The 24134-nt window shown below is 42.4% G+C and overlaps 1 protein-coding gene across 3 annotated transcripts in view; it reads left to right on the top strand.

Annotated features, from left to right (window-relative positions):
• PIGN (phosphatidylinositol glycan anchor biosynthesis class N) overlaps positions 1-23752 on the top strand; it is a 113837-nt gene extending 90085 nt beyond the window's left edge. For 2 of the 3 annotated variants that reach the window (XM_050321776.1, XM_050321764.1), the window contains exons 26-29: positions 247-320; positions 3213-3255; positions 4683-4735; positions 11016-23752. In XM_050321776.1, the coding sequence (XP_050177733.1) occupies positions 247-320; positions 3213-3255; positions 4683-4735; positions 11016-11139 (294 nt within the window). In that variant the 3' untranslated portion in view covers positions 11140-23752. The remainder of the gene's footprint in view (positions 1-246; positions 321-3212; positions 3256-4682; positions 4736-11015) is intronic. The other variant, XR_007629752.1, reaches the window with a different exon arrangement.
• The last annotated feature ends 382 nt before the right edge of the window (positions 23753-24134 follow it).

The raw sequence follows: 24134 nt of genomic DNA, 5'->3' as shown, positions 1-24134 counted from the left end.
CAGTGTTTATCACTCGTGCTAAAATGGATAAATGAAGTGAGGATCATTAATGTGTTTTAATTATAGTTTTTCGTTTAATGGAAGTGTTTCCTGCTAAATTATTTTCTACTCTGTCTAGCCTATATTTTATTTTCTTAACATAGACATTCTGTGATAATTTGAAAAGCAAGAACATATTTCCACAACGTGCCCAGGTTGTTTTGTAAATATTACTGTAAGCCAACATGTAGCTTGTGTTTTAAACAGGTTGTAATCCCATTTGTTCTGGTATCATGTGCTTTCGAAGCTGTTCAAGTCACAACACAGCTGTCTTCTAAGAGGTATAGTAAGTGCTATATTTCTACATTAGTAAGAGTTTCAAATCTCTTTTATAAGGATTCAAGACAGTCATAACTCAATCTGAATTTTAAAACCGCAAAAACTATTAGACCACATTGTTACTTTTATTTGTTATTATGGTTTGAGGTTTTGTTTAGTGATTTTTGCAAGCTCAGGAGTTGTTTCCTTAGTGATAAATGAGTATAAATGGAAGTGTTCACCCTGTCTGAAACAATCAGATATTTAATATTCTTTGTTGACAATACACAGAAAGAGCACTTTTTCCTCCATAATGTAAAAAAATGAGCAGAATTTAAAGTCCAATTTTTATTTTATATTGCATCTCTGCCTATAGTATACTATTTTTAAAATAGCCCATTTATAATGTAACCACTTTATAGCTTTTAGCACTGACCTCACCTAAAATAGCATTTGAGAAAAAGAAAAAAAAAGAAGGCCAAATGTCCTTTCATTGCACTTCAGTGCTTCCCAGATGTGTTCAGTATTACATATTTTTTGTAGTAGGACCAGATGGCTGCCAGTCTTTTCCTCATCTCTAAAGACTTTGCAAAGACCATGTGAAATGGGTGCCCAGCCTCACAGGGGGCTGTATCCAAACTTGAAATATCCTCATGCTTTTCACTATCTCTAGATTTTTATCTTCTGTATTAGCCTTCCTTACCCCTTTCAGTGGACCCAGTGCACATGACTGAATCCTCTGCTCATCATGTGATGTTTTGGATGGTGCTGAGGTGGAGGAGGTGCCTGTCAGCCATGTGATTTTCAGGTTGTCACCATGGGATGTTGTGTGGGGCTGACTAGAAGTCCTGCTGTCAGTGGCAGAAGGACCACAGGGACTTTCTCCTTCATTTTGCTCAGCTGAGCAGGGGAAAGCTGCTCTCACTTACTGCGATGCTCTCTGCCTTTGTTTGTTTTCATCCTGCCTGTGCCCTGTGTGTTATCTCCTTTATACAACACCACTCTGTACTAATGAGAGACGGGGTAGCCTGAAATCTGACTTCATGTTGGAGTGGCAGCGCAAGGCTCACCATCCCTTTTACCTGCTCTGTGTGTGCACTGTACTTGGGCTATCCTTGGACCCCCAAGGAAGGATATTCATCCTCATCACTAGTGCTCGTACAAAAGGGACTGGGGTTACTCAGACAACCAGCTAGTGATTTTCATTTCTAGGGCTTGAGCAGCATAAAGGTCAGCATTTCCTAACTTGTGAATGCTTGCCTTGGCAGCGCTGGTGATATTGCAAACTTTTATGCAATGTTAATCTGTGTGTGTGAGAGGGGAAACAATACCAGCTTCGTAAAACAGAAAACACGAGTATGTCTGTGCTACTTTATGAGGCTGTGGTTGTTACGCTGTCTGATGTTTGTGCCAGCTTCATTTAGCTGTGCTCAGGTAACAATAGCAGTGATACTGCCACAGCACCAGCCTGGGAACAAGCAGAAACCGCAAGACGTGCCCAGGATCCCTGGAGGGGTTGTGCTCTGATTGTCAGCACATCCTGAAGTCTGTGCTGCAATCTTTATTGCTCTTGCTGCCCCTGCTAGATAAATTAAGCCATCCCAGGGAACAGTCTTGTCTTTGCAGTGTATAAACATGCCCTGAAATTAGCATTGTCCTTCTGTTGTGAAAGGCTTCCTGCAGTTCAGAAAGGCAAGAGTAGATTTTTATGATTTGGACAAATTGCTCCTGAAACTCCCTGTTTACAGATTAATTTCTTTTCTTTGGGGAATATTCTGTCCCAATATGTTCTTGGAGCTACCCTGTGAAAATAGCCCTCTAGCTGAGTGCCTCCTAGGCACTGTAAGATTGCAACATCCTATCTGAGCCATAGGTAGGTGGAGAAAAGCCTTTCTGTGTGTCCAAGATGCAGTTAGTTTGTTGCATCCTGATTTACTAATGAAGTACAACTGACATAGGCAATATCAGAAACTTCCTCATCTGGAGCCATTGGTATGGGTGTCACCCCAGTACATGCTCATGCAACCCTGCAGCAGGACATTTTCCCAAAAAAACCCCTTTGTGGTTTTATGAGGGTAGTACTGATAAATTATCTCTAATTTTGTTTAAAGGGTTTTTTGCTAATGGGTCAGCTGCTTGCAACATTATTTCAGTGTCCTTAACTTAGAAACCAGTTTTAACCAGTTACAACAATTGCTTTCACGTAATTTAGGATTTGCATAGTTTATGAAAAGAAGATTAGGTTAATGGGGGAAAAAACTAGCTCTGCATCCTCCCTTCTGATTCATTTTACTGGCCACAGCCTCCTTCCCAGGAGTAACCTGCCACCTGACAGAGAGGCCCATGGGTTTGGAAGCATGCCACTAAAATGCTGGGTGTTCCCAGAGCAGCTTCCGGGCACCCAGAGATCTGGAAGGGGGCAAAGCTCCTCCTTTATCAGCCTCTTTCCCAGCAGAGTGGTTGTCGGGGTGGGACTGATCAACTCAAGTGTCTGTCTGCCTGTTGCCAAACAGCTTTGCTCACTCTTGGGTACATTGTGAAGCTTCTAAATCAGCTGTATGTGGTCTAACCAGCACAGAGCTCCCTGCATCAGGAATAGGCAGGTCCTGTTTGTAAGGTGCTCTTGTTCTCCAAACACGACTCAAGTTAGGCTCCTCTGTTGCAAAATTGAAACTCTGTTAGTTTGAAATGCCTTTTTCAGGCAGGGTGGGATTATAAATGCCAGATGTCCTAGTCATGTACTTTAACTGTTCTCTAATGCATTGACATGTACCTGAGTGTTTGAAAGTCAAGTATGAGAAATTGTATCTTACTTTAATTTCTTTATGGGGGTTTTAATAAGCTTTTTTAACATCTGTGGCCATAAATAAAGGTCGGTGGTCTAATTTTGGTGGTTTTTTTTGTTTTCATTGTAGCCTTTTCCTCATTGTTCTTGTGATTTCAGACATTATGGCTTTGGTAAGTTGTTGTTGCACATTCTGTTCCAGTAAGATCAAGAAGCAGAGGGTTCTCCTAATTCCATCAAGAGAGATCTGAATTTGTTTTAGACTTCAAAGTTTCTGTAACTAGGGCAGAGAATTGGATTGAAATCCTAGCATAACTTGGAGATAAAACTCTTCCAATCACTGCTCTTTGAATTTCATGTAATTAATGCTTCTGAAGAAGCAGTGTTCTCATAATAATAGGAGACAAATATGAAGTAATAAGTTACCATTTTGAGTTTTTCATATACTTTACAATCAAATTCCTAGGAAAAATTTAAATAAGAATATCAGTTTTAGCTGTGGGCATGGTTTGGGTAATTTTTTAGGAATTTTCAACCTTTTACCCACAGCAGCTTCCCTTGAAAAAGAGAAATGCATTACCCACCAACTCTGTTAAATTTGTCAGAATCCAAGAGATCAGCAACATTGGAAAATACACTTTCTGCACTTTGTAATAAACTGTTAGGAAATGCTATCTTCAGAGAGCTTGCATCCGCAAACCAAGCTAGCTAAAACAACCCAAAGCTGAACAATACCCCAACATAATTTCTGCAGATTAAAAGTATGCTTTTGTTGTCCATTCAAGTTGTCTTCAGCTCAACAAGCAGTACCCCTGTGTATCACAAGAAAAACAGAAACCTTTTCAAACCAGCAGGTAGAGCTGGTGTTGTTACTTCATACATGCTGTTTTTGTTTTGTCCCTTGGAGTAACCTTTCCTGATCTTATATCCTAGTACAGTGTGATCTGTGAATATCGCCTGATAGGAAAAACAGTGATTAAAAATCCAGTAATTACTAACTTGTCTGTAGAGTGAGAAGTGAAGAAGGTATAGTTATATCCAGCTTCAGATAAGTCTGTATGACTAATCTGATTTTGGATAATTCCCAGAGGAAAAGGTTTAAAATACCATTAAACCACATTCATAGCATTTCACTAATAAAATCAGTATAACTAAACCAAAGGAAGCCTGCAGGTATTTAGCGTTGTTTAGCAAGCCCAGTATATCCAGGTCTTACATCTCATGTAATCTTCTGTTTTGGTTTAAATATTTTAAAACAATTAGCAAGTATGTACTTGGTATACAAGAAAACCCACCACCACATGTTACTGAATAGGTGTGATATGTAGGAGCTCTGTGTATATCAAGAAGAGAGGAAGTTGCAGGATAAAAAAAAGAGAACAGCGTTTGTGATCTTGAATCAATGTGGCCACCAGCTAGAAATTTTCCTTTACTATTTTTAATTTACTATGGTCCAAATGACCATTCCTGGAAATGTTTTACCCTTATTCTACTTGAAGAATTAGAATTTTGGAGTAAACATCCTGAAACATTGGGTTTTAATTTTCTGTTTTGAATTGTGCAGTGTTGATGTACTAATCAAAGTTGTTTTATTTCTTAGCATTTTTTCTTTTTGGTGAAAGATTATGGAAGCTGGCTGGATATCGGAACAAGGTACAGTACCTTTTTTGCCTCCATTGCATTTTAAAAGCTCATTGGTTCATGTTGTTGTTTATCTACTCATAACTCTTGTAATATTTTCTAATTATTCTCCTTAATCTAATGATTCGGGATGTTCCACATACTTGGAACACATGTGCCCACATATGTATACATATCACAAGCTAAAACTTGTGTCTTAAAATCTGTGCTAGAGCAACACAGAGTAACTAATGAATCTAGCATGGGAAGAAATACAGTTAGTAGGATTTGTTTCATTGCTAAAGAAGAGTAATTACACAAAACATATTCTAATTACTGTTTTTCATTTTAATTAGTTGTAATCACTGTTAAAATAACAATTTATCAAAGTTGTTAATAGTCTTCTATTTCGTTAAGCCTCCATATACAGTCTGCTGTGAATTCATGAACCTTGTGTAAATATGTTAGTGGCTACCAAGGCCCATGCATTTATCCTCCCTCTGCTTGGGGAAGAGTTTAAATTTAGCATTTAAACACGGAAATCACAGGTAAAATGAGATAATTTGCTTAGCATTATGAGTCATATTGGCCTCCACAGCATATACATCATGGGGCAGGTTTTCAAGTGTGCAGTTTTGTTTGTGAATAGTCCACAAATATAAACACAAGGAATACACATTTCAGATTTACCTTCCTTGAGTTGTGGAAATAGATAATATGCCGTAATAAGCTTAGCAGGGAATGCGTTCTTACTAATCCGGTCAATCTGGTCACTTGACACTGTTATTTAAACAGAGGTTGAATAGTGACCCATTGTTAATATTCTGTTTAGTCTACTTTGCTGATCTCCCCACGTTCCCAGCAGCAGGTGTGTGCGAGGACACATGTGCACACGTATTCTACCTCTTTTCTTTGGAGGTTCCAATTCCTAGTGGAATTCCTTCCTTTTGAAGGTTCCTAGTGGGCAGAGATACAGTTGGATCAGATAGTGAAAATGATGCTTTAACATCACGCTTCCTTGCTATGGTCAGTTTATGGTAAATCAGATGGCCTCATCCCTTGGTTTTAATTCCTATGGAGATTAATAAGGATATTAAAGACCTCAGGAAATTCCTGTTCTGCTGGGCAAGAAGCTTGCAAAGTAGGAGGAAAAATAAGAGGAAAAATATAAATTGTTATAAGTACTCAAAAGCTTCCTCTCTGATACATGGCCTTCGTAGTGTAGAGCTTTACAACAGTGATGCATTGTTTAATCCATTTCAGCTGGAAGTTTGCCTCATTCTGAAGAGTTTAGGAGAGCTTGTTATGCACCACTGTAACTCTGCCTCTCTGCATGTGTGTTTTGATCACTGAAGAAAGCACTGAAAAAGACCTTTCAAAAGAGTGATTTGTGATTAATTTTTAACGTGGCAATGCATAATGTTCAGGCAGTCTCTGTCATTACTTCACTTTTGAGTGCTTGACTCTACCACCTATGTTATTTTATTGTAGTCTCTTTGTATTTGTTATGTATGTATGTATGTATGTCTGTACAGGCATATAAGATAAAAATAATGGGGTTGCATAAGAAAAGAGGTAAAGCCATAGGGACAGTGCTGAAATGGTCCTTCTTTTATATAGCATGAGCATTATTTTGGCACCAGAACATTTTCCTCTGAGCAGAGTTCTAATGTGTGATCCACAGGCTTGGCAAAATTAGCAGGCAACAGCAGAAGATATTTTTTTTTTGTTTATTCCTGAAAGGGAAGATGAGTTTCACGGGGGTTTGGGCAATTCCCAAAACCAGTGGGAGTGAGATACTAATATGGCTTTTTCCTGTCCTCCTGTTGCAAGTGCAGTGACAACTCTGTGGCAATTCTCATTGCAGTGTTGTCTGATGCTGTTTTGACAGCAAGGTCTGAAAATATCCTGTCTTAGTTGATATTTTACGTGTTGCCAAAATTTTCCTGAGAAGGCTGAGTCAGTTAAGGAAATCATGGTTCTTTTTTTTTCACCCCCAACTGTTTGTATCTGAACAAAACCTGGACAGAATTTCACAGAACAAAGAATAGGAACACTCTTAGGGACAGCTGCTCTCATGTTTTTTGGGTTTTTTTGGGGGAGGTGCTTTGTGGTTTTTTGTGACACTGATACAAGAGGGGTGGGGGTGTGAGCAGAAATATCTGGATTTGTGTTATCTTACTGGTTACCACATTGTTGAAATCACAGGTGGAAAAGCAGCAATGTAATTGCCCAGTAGGGGTTCATTCCTCTGAAGTCTATCAGAGTCCCGTGGTATATGTGCCATGTTTGTTAAGCTTCTGATGAATGTTTCCATACTCATTCTTTTTTGTGGTGATGGCTTTCTATGGATTTTCTAATTACCGCACTTTAAAACTTTTGTATATCCTCTCTCTTTTACCGAAAGTGTGCAAGTTCAGTAGGAGACTCTCATTAAACAATACTTGTCTTTTCCAATACCCAAGTGTCATGTGGAGGGGCTGGTTTTAAATCTCTTGTGATAAAAAGACCTTCACTGCTTTTTTTATGCTGATGTTTTGTTTGCTAGTGGATCTCATTGTTTGGAAGTAAGGTTTGTTTACTGAACTGACATTTCCTTTGTTCAGAAATTTCGCCCCTCACTCCTGGCTTCTACATCTCGTTCTGCCATGTCTTAACTACATGACATGTCATTTTACTGTGCCTTGTATTTGCATTAACAATGTGATGTCTTTATTCTCCTGGCTGAATTCACTTAAGTATTGTCTTTGAATGGAAGCAGATTTCTACCTTTTCCACTCTTCCAGTTCATTAATGAAATGCTGAGCAACAACAGATCCAACATACAGTCCCGTATTACCACGTTCAGCAAGTTATCAGTGCACCACTGATTCCCTCCTCGCAGTACGTTATCAATTACCATAAATATTTATGGCTTCTTAGAAAGTTTTAAAGCCCCTTTTCTTAATGGCCGCGCCAAAATCAGTGCGAACTTGTCCTTCAGAGCGTGCTTTTCATTGTGTTGGTGTAATAACAGGATAATCTTGCGGTGAATGTGGAACTCAAAGCAGCGGCTTACGCAAGCTTCTGAGGTCAGCTAACCTTTATCTCTGTATCTTGAGGTAACCTAATTTGCATCATATGAAATGTCACTAAAATAATTTCTCTGCAGCTTAAAAGGTATATTTATCTGTCCCTATCTATAGATCAACAGAGAGAGAGAAATAGCCTTTAAAGCCTGCTATGTCTTTACAGTATATGCAATATGTAAATAGCTTTATAATCTGATAGTCAAGATAAACTTTAAAGGTTCTTTGTATGACTATGATATAGCTTTATAAAGACATGTACCGTGTTGCTCCCTCTTTTTATAACAGTTGCTGGAAGATAAAGTTATGATCTTAACTGTTCTTCTGCGGTCTCGAAGGTCAGGGGACATAGATTAAGCACGAGACTGGTTTTGTAGGTTTTAGGGATAACGGAATCAATTACAGGGTTGGGGTGCTGGGGCTTCTTGGTCTGACTATTAAAACAAAACCAATGTGCTTTGTGATTTGTTTTTTGTGAAACAGTGAGAGGGTGTGGAATCCTGGCTGTCAATGCGAGAGACTTAAAAGTTTGGTGTTGTTTTCTCCATGCACTTTGGTCCTTTAGTTACTGGTACTCTGGCTGTGGAAGAGCTTGTGCTCATTAATGAACTTTTTGGATTACTTTTACTCTCTCGCAGTGGTTAGTGGCCCAGCTTTGTAAGAGCTGGTGCTTCTACACTTCACAAAGCTAAATTGTGCTAGGCTAGTGCCAGAGTTGCTATAGTCTCAGGGTTGTGAGGATTGATAGCATCGGCATTATGAGCTTTACTGCTCTTCTGTGGCTAAACTCTCAAACTGAATGAGTCCTCTGGCAGAAATTCCAGGTCATTAAGCCAGCAAGCGTTCCTTGCAATCTTTTTTTGTGACTAAACTCAGACTTCATTGAGTCTGAAGTTACTCTGCTTGTCCTAAAGAGCCATCTACTTTGAAATTGTGGGGATAAGTGCATCAGGAGATATGATTATCTCTCATGTCAGAATGCCAGTATCTTCATTAGTCCCAGAAAAAACAAAACAGCACTGGATGCATGATGAAGGCAAGTGCAGAGGTGTTTCATCTGCAGCTCTAGCCTGGAATATCACTGGTTTTGGAAGAATTCTGGTTTCTTAATGACTAGTGGTTTACACTAACAGCAGCTCGATTGAATTGCAGAATGGTTGAGGTGGGAAGGTACCACTGGAGGTCATCTGGTCCAACCTCCCTGATCAAACATGATCCCCCAGAGCATGTTACTCAGGATTGTGTCCAGATGGCTTTTGAGTATCTCCAGGGAAGGAGACTCCACAGCCTCTCCGGGCAGTGTGTTCCAGTGCTCAGTCACCTGCACAATTAAGAAGTTCTTCGTCATATTCAGGTGGAACTTTCTGTGTTCTAGTTTTTTGCCTGTTGCCTCTTGTTCTGTTGCTTGGCACCACGGATAAGAGCCTGGCTTCATCCTCTTGACATCTTTGTTGAGGAGGCATCTGCCCCATCATCCAAGTCACTGGTGAATAAGTTAAACAGTACTGGGCCAAGTATTGAACCTTGGGGGCCACCACTAGTGACAGGCCACCTACTTGACCCTGTGCCATTGATTATGACCCTCAGGGATCGGCTGTTCAGCCAGTTCTCAATCCACCTCACTGCCCACTCATCCAGTACGCACTTCCTGAGTTTACCTTTGAGGATATCACATGGGAGACACTGTCAAAAGCCTTGAAGTCCAGGTAGATTGTATCCACTGCTCTCTCCTCATCTATCTCCAGCTAATATCCTATCACAGAAGGCAATCAGGTTGGTTAAGCATGATTTCCCTTTGGTGAATCCATACTGACTATGCCTGATCACGTTCTTGTCTTCCATATGCTTAGAGTTGACCTTCAGGATGAGCCATTCCATCACCTTTGAGGGATGGAGACGAGGCTGATTGGTCTGTAGCTCCCTGGTCCTTCTTCTTGCCATTTTTGAAGACTGGGGTGACATTGGCTTTCTTTCAGTCTTCTGGCACCTCTCCATGAGCTTTCCGTGAGGTCACTTCTACCATGAGCTTTCAAAGATGATTGAGAGTGGCCTGGCACTGATGTCTTCAGTTCCTTTAGCACTTGTGGATGCATCCCATCAGGACCCATGGACTTGTGGGTGTCAGATTTTAAAATAGTCTCTAGCTCGATGCTCCCACACAAAGGGAAGGATTGCCTTTCTCCAGACCTTTTCCCTGATCTCCTGGGTCAGGAGTTAATGAGAGCCAGCCTGGGCAGTAAAGACTGAAGCAAAGAAAGTGTTCAGTACCTCAGCTTTCTCTGCAGCCTCTGTTGAAAGGGTCCCTGTTCCATTCAGTAGCAGATCCACATTTTCCATAGTTTTCCTTTTGTTACTGGTGTCTTTGAAGAAGCCCTTCTTGTTATTCTTGACATCCTTAGTCAGATTTAATTCCAAATGGGCCTTGAACCCTGTTGAACATAGAATGCTGAATATCCTAGGTCAGATCTCAGTCTGACCCTAAAAAGCCCATCTGTAATACTACTGATTATCAGGTAACAGAATTTGAATGAGTGGAGAACAAGCTCTCTGCTCATTAGACTTTTAATCCTTAGTGACTTAAGGACTTTCTAACCCAGAAGCTGCATCTTCATATTCTGTTTATTAGCCACTCTTGAACTCATCGCTTTAATCTCTTTGAAAACATGTGTTACCACAGCAGAGAATTCTACAATTTTTAGAAATGGTGAGTGAAAAAGTAGTGGTAGTGGGGAGTTTGTTTTTTGTTTGTTTGTTTGTTTGTTTTTCTTAAAGCTTCTTGTCACTGGAATAGTTTTTTCTCTAGAAAATTGCACTTCAGCTGACATAAATATCTGAGTTGTCTTACTACCAAGGAATGTCTACCTGATGGCAAGTTCTCACTAGATTCTGTATTATAGTTGACAGCAAATGGAAGTTTTGCAATTGTTTCAGTCACATAAGTTGAATTACCCACTTGAATAAAAAGTACACCTGGCACCTCTTACTCACTTGATGTATGCTCAGTTGTGGTTTCTGCTGTCCCCACCATTTTATTTTGTCACAGACTTTGGTTTTGACATGATAGTGCTGCTCCAATACTTGTCTTCTAGGAGCAGCATATATAATGACATCCTAGGTCAATAATTAGACCTAGTTAAAATGAAAAAAAGAATATTCAGAGGGTTGTTTATGTCAGGATTTTTTTCTTTTTAACTCTGCAAATTTGTACTTTTCTCTCACTTTTTTTATCTGCCTTCTCCTTGCAGCATTAGCCACTATGTGCTGGTGATGTCGCTGACCATATTTATGATGCTGATGAATGGACTGGCCCAGCTGTTAACCACACAGAGGCTTGAGCTTCCCAGAAGGACTAAGCACCATTCCACGTGATAAAGTGATAAGTGTTCCCACCTTGTTCAAATCCTCAGGCTTCCTCTGAACCAGTGTCTGCCTCCAGAATGTAAATATGACTTAATGGACTAGAGTGCCAAAATCCCATTCAGGGATCAGAGTGCTCTGTTGATTCAGATTAAATACTGTCACGTGACTGAAATTTGCATTTGAGAATTGCCATTTAGGCATCGATGGGGATAAAAAAGCCTCTGTTTTATTCTCCAAGCATACATATTTATTGAAAATAAAAACAGCAACAAAATTCTTTTTTAAAATAAATAGGCAACTGTCTTTTGTAGTTGGTTTGTTTGGAGTTTTTTTGGTAGTTATAACTTGTCTGCCAGCTGTTTGTCTCACGCGTACTCTCATTAGGAGTCTGCAAAGTTCCAGCTTCATTTCATGCCTCGCATAAGCACCTCACCGACTAAGGCGTAAATGAAATCGGTCTGGGCAGGTCACTGATTTGTGTGTAACTGATGTGGCATACGCTTTTCAGTACCTCTGAGCCTGGCTGTGCATTTTGCGACCGTGTCAGTGTGTGTGTGTGAGAATATGTTGAGGCAGGTTAAGGCTGTTGTGCTGTGAGGATGTTGCTGTAAGACAACATCTTTTAAAAGCTAATCTCACTGTGAATTGCTGCCACTGCCTGTGCTTCTCCTGCTGCCTCCTGTGCTTTGGGCGGGCTGAGCAGTATGCCACTCAGGTGGCTGATCCAAATGAAAAGAAACCTGATTAAAGGACAGTAAATAGCATTTGAATTCCCTGGTCCAGTTCATGACAGGGTAGGCAGGAAGGATAGGGCTTATTGTTTCTGAGGCAGCCCAGAGTTAGATCAGCATAAAGAGGTCATGAAACCAGCTGGAGATGCTGGTTTGCAGAGAGTGATGCCACATGGAAGCTTTTCTCTTTGTTTCCATGTTTTTCTTTCCGCTTGCGTTCTGCTCCTGATTACAAGTGTCGGTATAGGCTGCACCATGAATCAAATGCAGACACAAATCCCCTGGCTGTACGCTGATTACAAGTGAGAGCAAAGAGCCAGGGTGCCTAGAGGCTTTGCTGTTGTGAGTGCTCCTGGGGACTGAGTAACCGTGAATCCATTGCTTTTGAGATAGCCTTGTAACCTTGTAGCCCTTCCAACACCAAGCATCAGCTTCCCTGCCACTGACCTTAGCTGATTACATATCGCAAACTACAGTACCCACCTACACCTCAGTGCTTCATCATTCCCTGAAGTCATCTCTTGTGAGAATTATACCGACATTATATCTACTGAAGTAAAAATTGTATTTTCTGTTAGGTGTCCTGCTTTGAAACAGCTTTTTCCATCTACACCATCACTAAAAGAGCCTTTGAAGCAGATCCCTTTGCACAGTGAAGGAAGCAAGGAAATGAAGAAGCATTGTTCATTCTGTCCCAGTCTATGATGGCATCACTAAAAATTGCGCTACGTAATATCCCTGTGTCACACTCCCAGTTTGCAGCCAGGTCTTCCTGTGTGGGAGCTGGTAAATATGGGACATGATGCTGGTAACCAAGGCCAGACCTGCATCGTGAGGGCTGCTCCAATTCTCTTTCCAGCCATCTGGCGTTTCGCCATGGTCACATGTCTGTTTAACACTCTGGAAACTAGTCATCCCTCTGCAGGAAGTTTGGCTGGGAGAAACCAGTCACAAACCTCCATCTGCTTTTTGAGTACTAGGGAAAAAAATCTCATCAGGGGCCTGCAGTCATCCATACAGCTTTGGAGTGCCTCTTGAGAGCGTCTGAGCACCAGAGAGGGAGTAATTTTTTCTACTAGATAGTGGTCCAGTGGTCCTACTGGGCATGTTGCTAGCACAGCTGGCCTCAGTTGTGGAAGCTATTTTGCATTTGTTTCAAGCTATACCTGCAGACCTCACAGCGGAAGGTGGGTGTGTGCCCACTGGTGGTAGTTGTGCCATACGGCCAAGGCAAGGAGCAACATGAGCAGGTGGAAAGTTGCCACTACAGCAAAGCCTATGCGTAGTAGAACAAGCCACACTTGTTCTTGGATCCAGTAAGTATCCTTTACAGAGAGCTATCGTCACCTCAGCCCCACTCTGCAAGTATCTACAGTGTGCTCTGTCACTGCAGGGTACTGCATCGTCAGCTCTGTGTGACCTAACTGATGTATTGACACCTCTGTCTCCACTGCTGTCACTTCAGTACACACGGCTATAAGCCACTGACCATCCCAGTCTCCATTGCTGGAGTGATTTCTTTGCAGACCTGCTGTTTGTAGAGCAAATTCACTGATGGGAGCAGCCAAACAGCTGGCCATTGGTATGACATGAAGAAACTGAAAAAGCAGTAATGTGGGACTCACAGGGCTGCCACTCCCAAGGCACATCTTCTGCAAGCTTGTCAAAACTGCTTGTTATCTATGACAAGGCCAAGTGGATGTCCTACTTATTAAGAGAAGGCACTGGAGGTACACACTGCTGGTTCTGCAGGCTCCCCAGGAGAACACACGGGAGCTCAAGCCTGATGTCTTTTCTCACCGCAGGGGGCTGGTAATAAAACAGTATCTCAGCCCAGTGAGTCTGGTGCTGCTGATCTGTGGTGGTAGGGATAATCTATATACTCTTGTATGCAGACAAGGAAATGGATGTGCAAAGTACAGCCTGCATCAATTGCTCTTTCTGCTTTATGGTTTCCATAGCGCACTTTTGTACAAAACAGGGTTTGTTTCTTACATCTGTTCTTGTAAGAGGAGAAAGGGGACGATGAGCACAGTGCAACGTTTGCAACACACACGTTGTTTTTCCCCAGTGCTGCTCTGCAGGTGTGTAGTCTTGTTTGCCATTTTCTCTGGTGCGGCCAGGGTGGTTAGCAACCTTAGCTGACCTTTCTCCCGCTGGTTCCTTGCATCTCTGTGCCATTTGTGAATTTGGTTTCTATCTGAAGCTGCGGGAGTGCTGGAGAACAGCTCTCATGGAGAGGCAGGATTGGCTGTGCTATTCTCACATTTCCCCAGGGGAAGTTCTTGCTGGAGTCTTGGCCTGCACTCTTGGGTTGACTCCAACACAGGGAGGTGTCAAAAATTCTCCCACTCAGCTACTTTATACAGCCACATGGGATGTGTGACAAAGTCAACTCTTCCTTCCCACAGATACATGTTCGTCTCCAGAAACAAATGTCATCAGCAATGAAATGTCCTCCCCAACCGTAGCAGCTAAGGTAGGGAATAAAATTTAGTGCTCAGCTGGGTTTAAGCTTTCTTTTGTTCTACTTGTGGGTCTTCAAGCATTATCCCTCCTCATGGGATTCATACAGGACTCAGGCCAGAGAAAGGGGCATTCTGAGCCTTCCAGGTCAGCCTGTATGTTTTCAAGGGCATGAAGACAGAATTACCACCAGCCCTCTTGCCTGCATTCTTTCACCTGTAGCAGAGCTGCAGGTGACTACAAGACTACATGACTACAAGAGCACATGAGGCTCCAGAGAGTGAAAACTTCAGGGAGGAAAAGAAAGGTAGATTGAAATTGTTATTTATGCCTGGGACTGCACCTTTGCAAGAAGCTTCTATCTTCTTGCTTTCAGATCCGTGGACCCCTGAAGAGCTAACCATAAACCTGGAGTGCCCATCAGGTGGTGTAATGTGAGAGAAGTTATGCTGAAGTGCAGCTGATACAAAGACCTTGTAGTCTTCAGCTCTAGGAATTGTTCTTTGCTATTGTGCTATCAAGGCTGTACAAGGCAGCCTTTTGATATCAGGGAGTGAGCCATTTCTTCAGATATGATGAAGCTTAGATTGTATCAAGACCTCTTATGACTCAAACTAAATGACTTCCCCTTCTGCCTCACTGAGTAAATCAGATTTTACAAGCTTTGGCAATTTCAGTGCATGCCATATCTGTTAGTTGTAAGTCTGCTACAGTCTTCACGTTCTTGAATGAGAACAAAGATATGAATGAACTTAATGGTCTTACCCAAACCTTAAACTGCAGTGTCTGGTTTGGCCAAGCCATAATATAAATGTTATTTCAGCTCCTACCATTCCAGCTAATCTATAAGGTTGTGATGCTTATTGCTTTTCAAAATTGTCCATGTGAATCCTGCAGTCCCTTTTCCTGTGGCTTTGGAGTGTTCAGGGTACTCCTCCGAGATGCCTTTGGCAAAAAAGATTAGAGCATGGAGGGTACCCTGCTTGCTTCTGCATCCTGATAGATGTGGGGTGCTCTGAGCAGAAGCCAGCTGAAGAGACTATTTTGGGGAGCTGTAGTTGGGGTAGAGAAGGGAGAACATCTCTGTCTTGCATCTGCTCTGGGGTGTGCTGTGTGCCACAGTAGTAGGGCAGCTCCAGATGCCCCCTTCTCCATCATCACATGGCTTCATCCAGCCTGAAGGCAAGAAACTTTCTTCTCCTACATGTTGCCCTTGGGCAGCTGCTTTGTGAGCTGCCAGGCTGGGGGTGGTTTGGGAACCTGTCTTGCAGTGCTGCCACATGTGCGGGACAGTCCCAGATCAGTCCTGGTCATCCATGTGACAGGGCTTGTGGTGAGCTGGAATTGACTGTCATAGCAGCTGGTGGTCACCAAACTATTTACAGTTCTCACTAGTCTCTCTTGGACTAGTTATATTTATAAGGATATGCAGAGTTGAGTCTAGTTCATTGGTTTAAAGAAGCTCTGAATTCAGCTGTTTCCTGCAAGGGCTCCCTCCTCACCCTAGGGCTCCCTCACTAGGGCAGGGCACAGTTTTTTTAACATTTGAGGACTGAAAGGGAGAAGGAGAAGGCTCGAAAGCATGGCACTCATCCTCTTCCCATGACCTTTGAAATCAAGCTTGTCGATATTTTCTTCATTTGTTTATTTATTGACTTATGCTCGCCAAGCTTCATAACTTTCTGACTTTGAAGGTGGATAACATAAGATGGAAACATAAAAATGCACCTTGTTTTGTTTGCATTTTATTTTCCATTTGTGTTGTAAGAGCAAATGCTATTTTTCCTTTTCACCTTACATAAGGTGAAGCTGACATACAAGTTTACATGTCATTAAGGTCAATACCACTGGCAAACTTGTTAATGGCTGAATATCATCCAGTGCTTTCTTGAGACAGGGAGAGAAAGCACCACACTAAGATCCCACAGCCATCAATGACTGCAATGGGGCACGACCAGCCACAGAGCCCACTTCTGCTCTGAATTTCTTGCTATCTGCTTCTCAGGGTATCACCTTGGCCGCGAGGCAGTCCTTCCTGACCTGAACTGTCCTGTGACCAGGTGTACAGGCTACCAAGTCCTGCATATGCCCAGTGCTTGGGCCAGTGGCTGAGCAAGGGATGGGATAGGGCAGAGTCAGGCCTGGGGAATTTCAGTGTAAATCGCTGCAAAAGCACTCACACCCAGGTCCAACGTTTTTGCCTCACAGCAAAAAGGGAGGAGAAATATGAGAAAGCCATGAGCCACTAGCATGGCTCTTCACTGTTCCCCCTGCCACCTCTTCCTTCTCGAGGGGTTTGCAGTGTTGCTCCAGCAGTACCTACCCAAGCCCAATCCCAAGCTTCAGCAACCACAAGCTGATCCAAAGGGCATGTGTCCAGTAACAAACGTTCCAGAAATGAATCACTGGCATTTAGGGCTGGGATAATCTCTGACCAAGACCTAGACTCCTCTAATTAAACTTAGTTTGTTGCTCTTGCAGAAATGCTGAAGGACAAGGCATTCGCAGTGCAGTTCTCATATTGACTTTCTGTGGAGTAACCTTTATATATCTCAATAGACGTGGCCTTTTGGTGCTGGACATCATTATTCTGCCTTCTTGGCATGTGAGACAGTGCAAGACAAAAACTGCAGAGTAATTTCAGCAGGGGCTGAAATTTGGTGGTGTGAGTCCCGATGAGCACACAAGCAGACACAGGCTCTGAAAATATTGCAATTTTATTTTTGTATCAATTTCCATATTAAGTTAAGAGACGCTAGAACTTATTGTACAAAGCACTGCTATCCAGAGCTATATTTAGCTGCTCAGATGTTTGTGTCTCCATCTCACTAGATCTCCAGAAATGAGTGGATATTTTCCATCGTGGGCTTCAAGTAGGAAGCTTGTTATATCTGACCTACTGTGAAAGGAAAATATCTGTTTCGCCACCATGCATTTTTTCATACAAGTGGTATCTTTCTGTGTCTCTTCTACATTAACACATTATATTTCCTTTAAAATGCTACAAATTTATTTGCTTTAACGTAACTTGGTAATTAACTGGTAGTTACAGACAAAAGTAGAAGTGAGCATGCATGTCATTTTGAAAGAATTACATCGTGCAGGAAAACATCCTAGTATTTGGGATGATGGCCAAATCTCCCTCCAGGACCTGGACTGAACACAGGCCTTCTGAAATCTTGTCTGAGCCTCCTCCTTTTCCCAGGGCTTTATTTCCCTACCAATCCCAAAACAGCCATGCAGTGAACCCTGCCCAAGATTTTCTTCCCAAGCATGGCTTTCAGTGGTTCCCCTCAAGGATCCCTCCTACCCTTGTTCCTCCAGAGGCCTGTGTGGCCTGGGACCTGCCAGTCCAAGTCTGCAGCAGAAGCTTGGGAACATTTGCAGAGTCAGCGCCTGAGCTCAGGACAGTTCAAGGGATAAGTTTTGTCCTGTTCAGTAGTTCATGATGGCAACCAGTCTATCGTGAGGGAGCCTCTTTCCTTAGTTGGCTGCTTTTTTGTTTGTTTGTTTGTTTGTTTGTTTGTGGGATTATTTATACTTAAAGCTTGAGGTTCAGGTTTTTTCAATTAATGATTTTGAGACCAGCTGTTGACATTAATTCGTTTTAATATGATTCAATCTGAGCAGTGTTCAAGCTTCCTCTTTAAAAAAGTAGCTGACTGCAGGGGTTTTTTTTTCAGGCAGTTTGCTTGACAGAGAATAAATTTTTACAAAAAGTTGCTCTACAGAGCAAGGGATTAGACTCTCATTTTCCCTTCCCAGTATTCATTTCTTGCAAAAGTACCTGACACCTGGGGAAAAGCAGCCTTTTCATTAGTGGGTGCACAGAAGTCCCCACAGGCAGGAGCATAGAATAACTGGCTCTGCAATCTACAGAACTGCAACTAATTGTATTTTAAGGCCCTATTTCAGTGAGGTACCATTGCTGCTTATCGTTCCAATACAATATATAGGAACCGAATGGCAGTAACTATATTTTTCTCTCCCGTGGCAATTTTAATTCTTTGTGAAAAATCATGGGAGCTGTGAGCTTTCTGAATACAAAGCAACAGGGCACAGGTAAGTGGAGGTGACATTCCCCTGTAGTTCACAGCAATTAACCTCAGGAGGGAAAGAAAAATTAAAATGGTCACTGATGTTTGGGAGAATTACCTTGTGATACACTGCAGATACCCTTGTAGGCAGTTATGTGCCTTAATCTGTGCCAAAGTTACACAAACATGCTTGTGGTAGGTTTGACAGCTTGCTCTCTTTCTCACTCTCAGTGGGGTGGAAGATGGATAGAAGTACATGCTTCTAAAGGCAAAACGCGTGATAGTTGTCAGGTTAGAGCTAAATGGCATTATTTATTTCCTTATTTTGCAAGTCTGTGAAGGCGTCTGACTATTAAGAAGAGGAACACGGTAATGATTCTGTTTAATTAAGGGAGAAGTAACTTTCTTGCCAGTTCTAAGTGCTTCTTGATCTATCTGAGGTGTCGCAGGACCGGAGAACTCCTACAAAGGGCTGAGAAAGCATTATTTGTGCTCGCTGCGCAGAGCTTTGTGAAAGCAATTTACATATTTGCACACTGAAGCATAACTACCAGAACATAAGCAGGGTGATAAATGATTAACTATAAAAGATTGACAGTTTGGGCAAATATCCAGCAGAGCACTTAAGTGTGTGCTTAACTTCAAACAGCCTGGGCCTGCTGACGTTGTCAGGTTCTCTCTTAAGTTCAAGAAATCACTTATGCACTTTAGTTAAATGCATGCTTAAGTGACCTGGAGGAGCAGAGTCTGGCTAAGCGAGTTTATAAAGAGGAAAAACTTTCTTGTATAATGCTTAAATTGGGATGGCAGCTGTAAGCAGGACTCTAAACAGATCAGAACTCATCACAGACGGAGCATTCCCAGGTCCTCTTAATGAAGTGGGAGTTGTCAGTTGCCTAGCATTTCTCAGACACAGGGCAAGAATAGAGGTATTCCAGCAAAAGACTAGTCTGTCCATTTCAGAACAATTTTTTGTTCTGTGCATTTTGTTCTGGTTTGGTTTTAATTTGGGGGAACATAAACATACTAAATATTTTATTGTTGTTCTGTGAAAATCACACTCTGCTTTGGCCAAATGTTGCTTTCACTAAATGGTTTAATTGTAAATAGAATTAGGAAAAAAAAAAAACAAAGCAAAAACGAAACCTCCAACCTCCCAACATTGTTTTCATTTTCCAGTAATTTGAAACTCTTCTCCAGCATTCATCTCGCACTGGCCTCATGCTACTCACCAGGAATACTGTTAGTAACTTTGCTTCATGGCAAGCCAACTTTATTTACAGTGTATTGGAAGTTCCTGCAGCTGAAGGTTGAAGACAAGTGTTAATCAAAAGTTAAAAGTCATCAGGGTCGTTCTGATGAAGTTGGTTTTGGTCTCCATGTAACAATGCAGGAATATTTTCATGCACCTGAGTGAAATTTAGCAAACTAGAACTACAAATGAAGTCCAGTGCTTCCTCCTTTTATCCATTCTGAAGGAGAATATTTGGGCTTATATGCCTGTCAGTTGTATGCTCCTTGGTTACCCCTTCCATCTCCAGCAGATACCTGGAGAAGAATGGCTACTGTACGTTCATCAGGCATTCACTCAAGCATACAATCTTCACAATGATCCTTGTGGCCTTTCACACCACCACAGAGCAGTACATGCTAGTGCTGCATGTTCTTTCCATTTTGGGAAGCTTTTTGACTCTCTGATTTTATTTTTATTGTATTTTACCTCTGATCTCATATCTCTTAAAATACATCTGAAGTTCTTGCTATTTGGGTGAAGCTTAATTAAAGTGTGTCAGTGTGATGGTGTCTTTCATTCAGGAGACATGTAGGAAGATGATGATCTCCTTTTCTTGAATAAACATGAATCAATTCAGTACCCAAAACATTGGCTCTGAATAATTAACAAGAAGTAGTGTGATGGCTTTGGTCTAGGCCTTCCTGGTAACCAGCTCGTAACCAAGGAAGTGGCCGTGTACCCAGTATTCCATACGATTTTTACGTAAACCAGGGTATAAATAAGCTGGAGATTAGAGACCTCGCTCTCTTCTCTTCCAGCAAGGTTCGGGGGCAGTGGGTCCTTGTGTTGGTCTCGCTTATCTGGAGCCTGAGGCCTGCAGCGACCGCTGGTCTGCCATGCAGGGGTTTGGAGAGTGCTGGCCGTGTCTGGCGATCTTGTTTCTCTGAGGGAGGTGGTGAGATTTGTTCTGCTAGTTCTTTATTTTGCTTGTTCTTGGTTTTGATTGTGTATATCTGTTCTGTGTCCCTTTTTGTTCCTTTTTCCCCTTTCCCTTTCCCTTCGGGGGGTGCTCGGATTCCCCTTGCTGTGTACATCAGCATTTTAATTGTATATAACTGTAATATACATAAAAATATATATTTTTATATAATTAGATTGATTTCAGGTTCTTCAGTTTTTATAGGGTTTCTTTTCCTTTACCCTAAGGGAAGAAGGGAGGGGGAAGTGGTTGTTACTGTGAGTTTGGGCATTTGGCAGGCAGCCAGGTCCAAACCATCACAGATTTTCTTGGTGTCAGAAGTGGAATTGTTTTGGTTATCCCGGTTTGTTTTGGAACAGTTGCCGGGAAAACTGCCAAGATAGGCTTGTTTATATAAACATACCTTTTGTTTAAGAACAGAGAGAGAGAATAATATAACAATGGCTATTCTACCTACCTGTTTCTTGGTGTTAGCTATATTTGTACTTGTCTTGATCTACCCTAAAGGGAAATGCCCAACTGGGGATGAATGGGAGGAGTATATCCCTTTCCTTGATTTTGACATCAGAGGCCTGTTAAAGGAGGCCTTCGTTACAATTGGCTCCAATTTTTACTTAAATTGTTTAGCAACAATCCTATTACTGGTGAAGGTAATGGAAGTGTTATTTAAAATTGGAAGAATGGTGTTGTATTGCTTTCCTTGTTGTAGAAAAGGCCAGACCTCGAGAGGATTCGCTGGAACTTTGGGAAGGGTCTTGGAAAGGCCAGTTTCTGGATGGCAGGAAGCATGGGTAAATTTTGGCAAGTTGGTAGGGTGTGTGACACCTCCCATTATTTGGGACTTCACACCAGAACAAGTGTCCGATCCTGATGAGATGACACGTTGTTTAGTTGAAGGATGTCTTTCATACGATGACCCAAATACGCAGCTTCTTGCTTTATGCTGGGGTCTAGTGACAGCTTATGGAGCTGCCTTAGATCACTATCAAAAGCCTAAGGCTGAGGCAGAAAGTCAAACTATGTCGCCTGAAACCAATGATACCCCTATTGAGTCCACAGATGTTGGGATCCAGACTCAACCTGAAGTCAGCGCCATCTCTATTAAGTCGAATGAGTGTGGGACTCAGACTCAACCAGAAGTCAGCACTGTCTCTAATGATTCGACTGAGTGTGGAACACAGACTCAACCTGAAGTCAGCGCCGTCTCTATTAATTTGACTGAGTGTGGGACTCAGACCCAACCTGAAGTCAGCGCCGTCTCTATTGAGTCGACTGAGTGTGGGAGTCAGACTCAACCTGAAGTCAGCACGGCTTCTGCTAAACCTGTTGAAACTGGAGTCCAAACTATAGATCTCATGGACACTGGAACTCAAACTACAACATCTAATGTTAAGGCTACAACGGAGATGGAGACCCAAACTACCAACCCGAGAATCACTGTTGCCCCCCCAACTAAGAAGAAGATACAGATAAGGGATAATGCAGGAGCTACAGGCCTAGTTCTGCGATTAAGGCATGTAGAAGGAGGAGAAGGAGAAGAAGAAGAAGAAGAAGAAGAAGAAGAAGAAGAAGAAGAAGAAGAAAGGAACAAAGGGACTTGCCATCCCCACAAAACCTATCCCATCCAGGTATGTAGTAGTGGACGAATGGATGGCTGCAAAAGAGGAAGAAGCAGCCACAAGAGAAGGAGCGTGCCGAAAAGAATTAGGCGTGCGCCCAAAAAAATTGGGAGCACGCCCAAAGGAAAAGGAAGCGCACCTAAAGGAAGAAGGAGTGGCAGCACAGATGGCCAATGAACCACCAAAGAGAAGGCTGACACCCAAACATACTCTTCTTGACTTTCCAACAGAGGTCACAGAAGAATGGTTGAGACCTTCATCCCAAAGTCTGAAGGACGATTCGCTACCTCCACCCCATGGGCTTAGACAGCACAGTAGAAACCTATCCTCACAACATGCTCAGTCTCTGCCTGCACGTGAGAGAGGCAGAGAGAGAGAGAAAGCAGTTCCGCGTAGAAGCGGCAGAAGGGAAGTGGAAATGGTTCCATGTAGGAGAGACCCTTATTCTCGAGCGGAAGTTGTGCAAACGAGTGAAGTATTGCGAATGATGACCCCAGCAGAGCTCCGGGATCTACGAAGGGATTACATCCGCCGGCCTGGTGAACGAATTCTCACCTGGCTGGTACGATGCTGGGACAGTGGGGCCAGAAGCCACTTATTAGAAGGTCAAGAAGCACAGCAACTAGGATCCCTTGCTCAAGACCGTGAAATTGAACAAGAAATTGCAAGAGAGACATATAGTCTCAGTCTCTGGCTCCGGATCCTCCATGCTGTGAGGGAAAAATACCCATTTAAAGAATATTTAATGAGTTCTCCAAGAAAGTGGACGACTGCAGAAGAAGGCATCCAGTACCTACGAGAATTAGCCATGCTAGAACTTATTTATTGTAACCCAGACTATTACAATTGCTTAGAACCAGAGAAGATCTCCTGTACGGAGCTGATGTGGAGGCAAGTAATTAAAGGTGCCCCTGCGTCATTTGTCAACTGCTTAATAGTAGCATACAATCCCAAGACAGATGAACTGAATGTGGACACCATGTGTTCATGGATAAGGACCATAGCGGAAAATTTGGAGGACTCCTCCAATGTCCAACACCAACCCACCCATCTTAGGAAGGCAAGGGAGAGGCCTTATGAATATTCCAGATAGGAAGACGACTATAGAGACAGAGATTATAGAGACTATAGAGACAGACCAGTAAAACAGTCTCGACCACGATTTTGACCTCAGTCTTGATCTTGGTCTTGGTCTCGTTCACGATCTCCTTCCTTAGCATGCAGAAGGAGAGGAAACTCCAGACGCAGATCACGTAATCAACTGTGGTCTTATCTGCGCAGCAAGGGACAAAACATGAAAAAGTGGGATGGTGAACCCACTTCCAAACTCGAGGCCAGAGTAAAAGAGTTAAAACAATAAGAAGCCAATAAGAAAGTTGTCTACATGGTTGATGCAGATGTCCTGAGGAAAGAACTGAGATCTCCGAAACACAAAAAGATGGAGGTCTGCTTTGACAATGACAAGAAGGCCTCTAAGAAGGCAAAATCTAAGTCAGATGACGAATGCTCTTATCAAGACCAATAGAGGGGCCTTGCCTTCTGCCAGGAGAAGGAAAGGGACCAGGAAGATAATTGGGTTTACTGGGCTGTGTGGGTTTGATGGCCTGGCACATCAGATCCCCAGAGATACCAGGCTTTGGTGGATACTGGTGCACAGTGTACTTTAATGCCATCAGAGCATAAGAGTACAAGGCTGTTTCTATTTCTAGAGTGACTGGAAGGTCTCAAGAGTTGTCAGTGGTAGAGGCTGACATGAGCTTTACAGGAGACCAATGGGAAAAACATTATTCCATTGTGACAGGGCCAGAAGCCCCTTGCATTCTTGGTATTGACTACCTAAAAAGAGGATACTTCAAGGACCCAAAGGGGTACCGGTGGTGTTTTGGCATAGCCACGGTGATTGAAGAGAAGTCCAAGCAATTGTCTGCCCTTTCTGCC

The sequence above is a fragment of the Myiozetetes cayanensis genome, unplaced genomic scaffold (genome assembly GCF_022539395.1).
Source record: "Myiozetetes cayanensis isolate MyiCay16 unplaced genomic scaffold, myiCay2020 scf1, whole genome shotgun sequence".
Taxonomy (NCBI): domain Eukaryota; kingdom Metazoa; phylum Chordata; class Aves; order Passeriformes; family Tyrannidae; genus Myiozetetes; species Myiozetetes cayanensis.
Note: the sequence above shows the minus strand (reverse complement) of the source record. Positions and strands in the feature narration are given on the sequence as shown.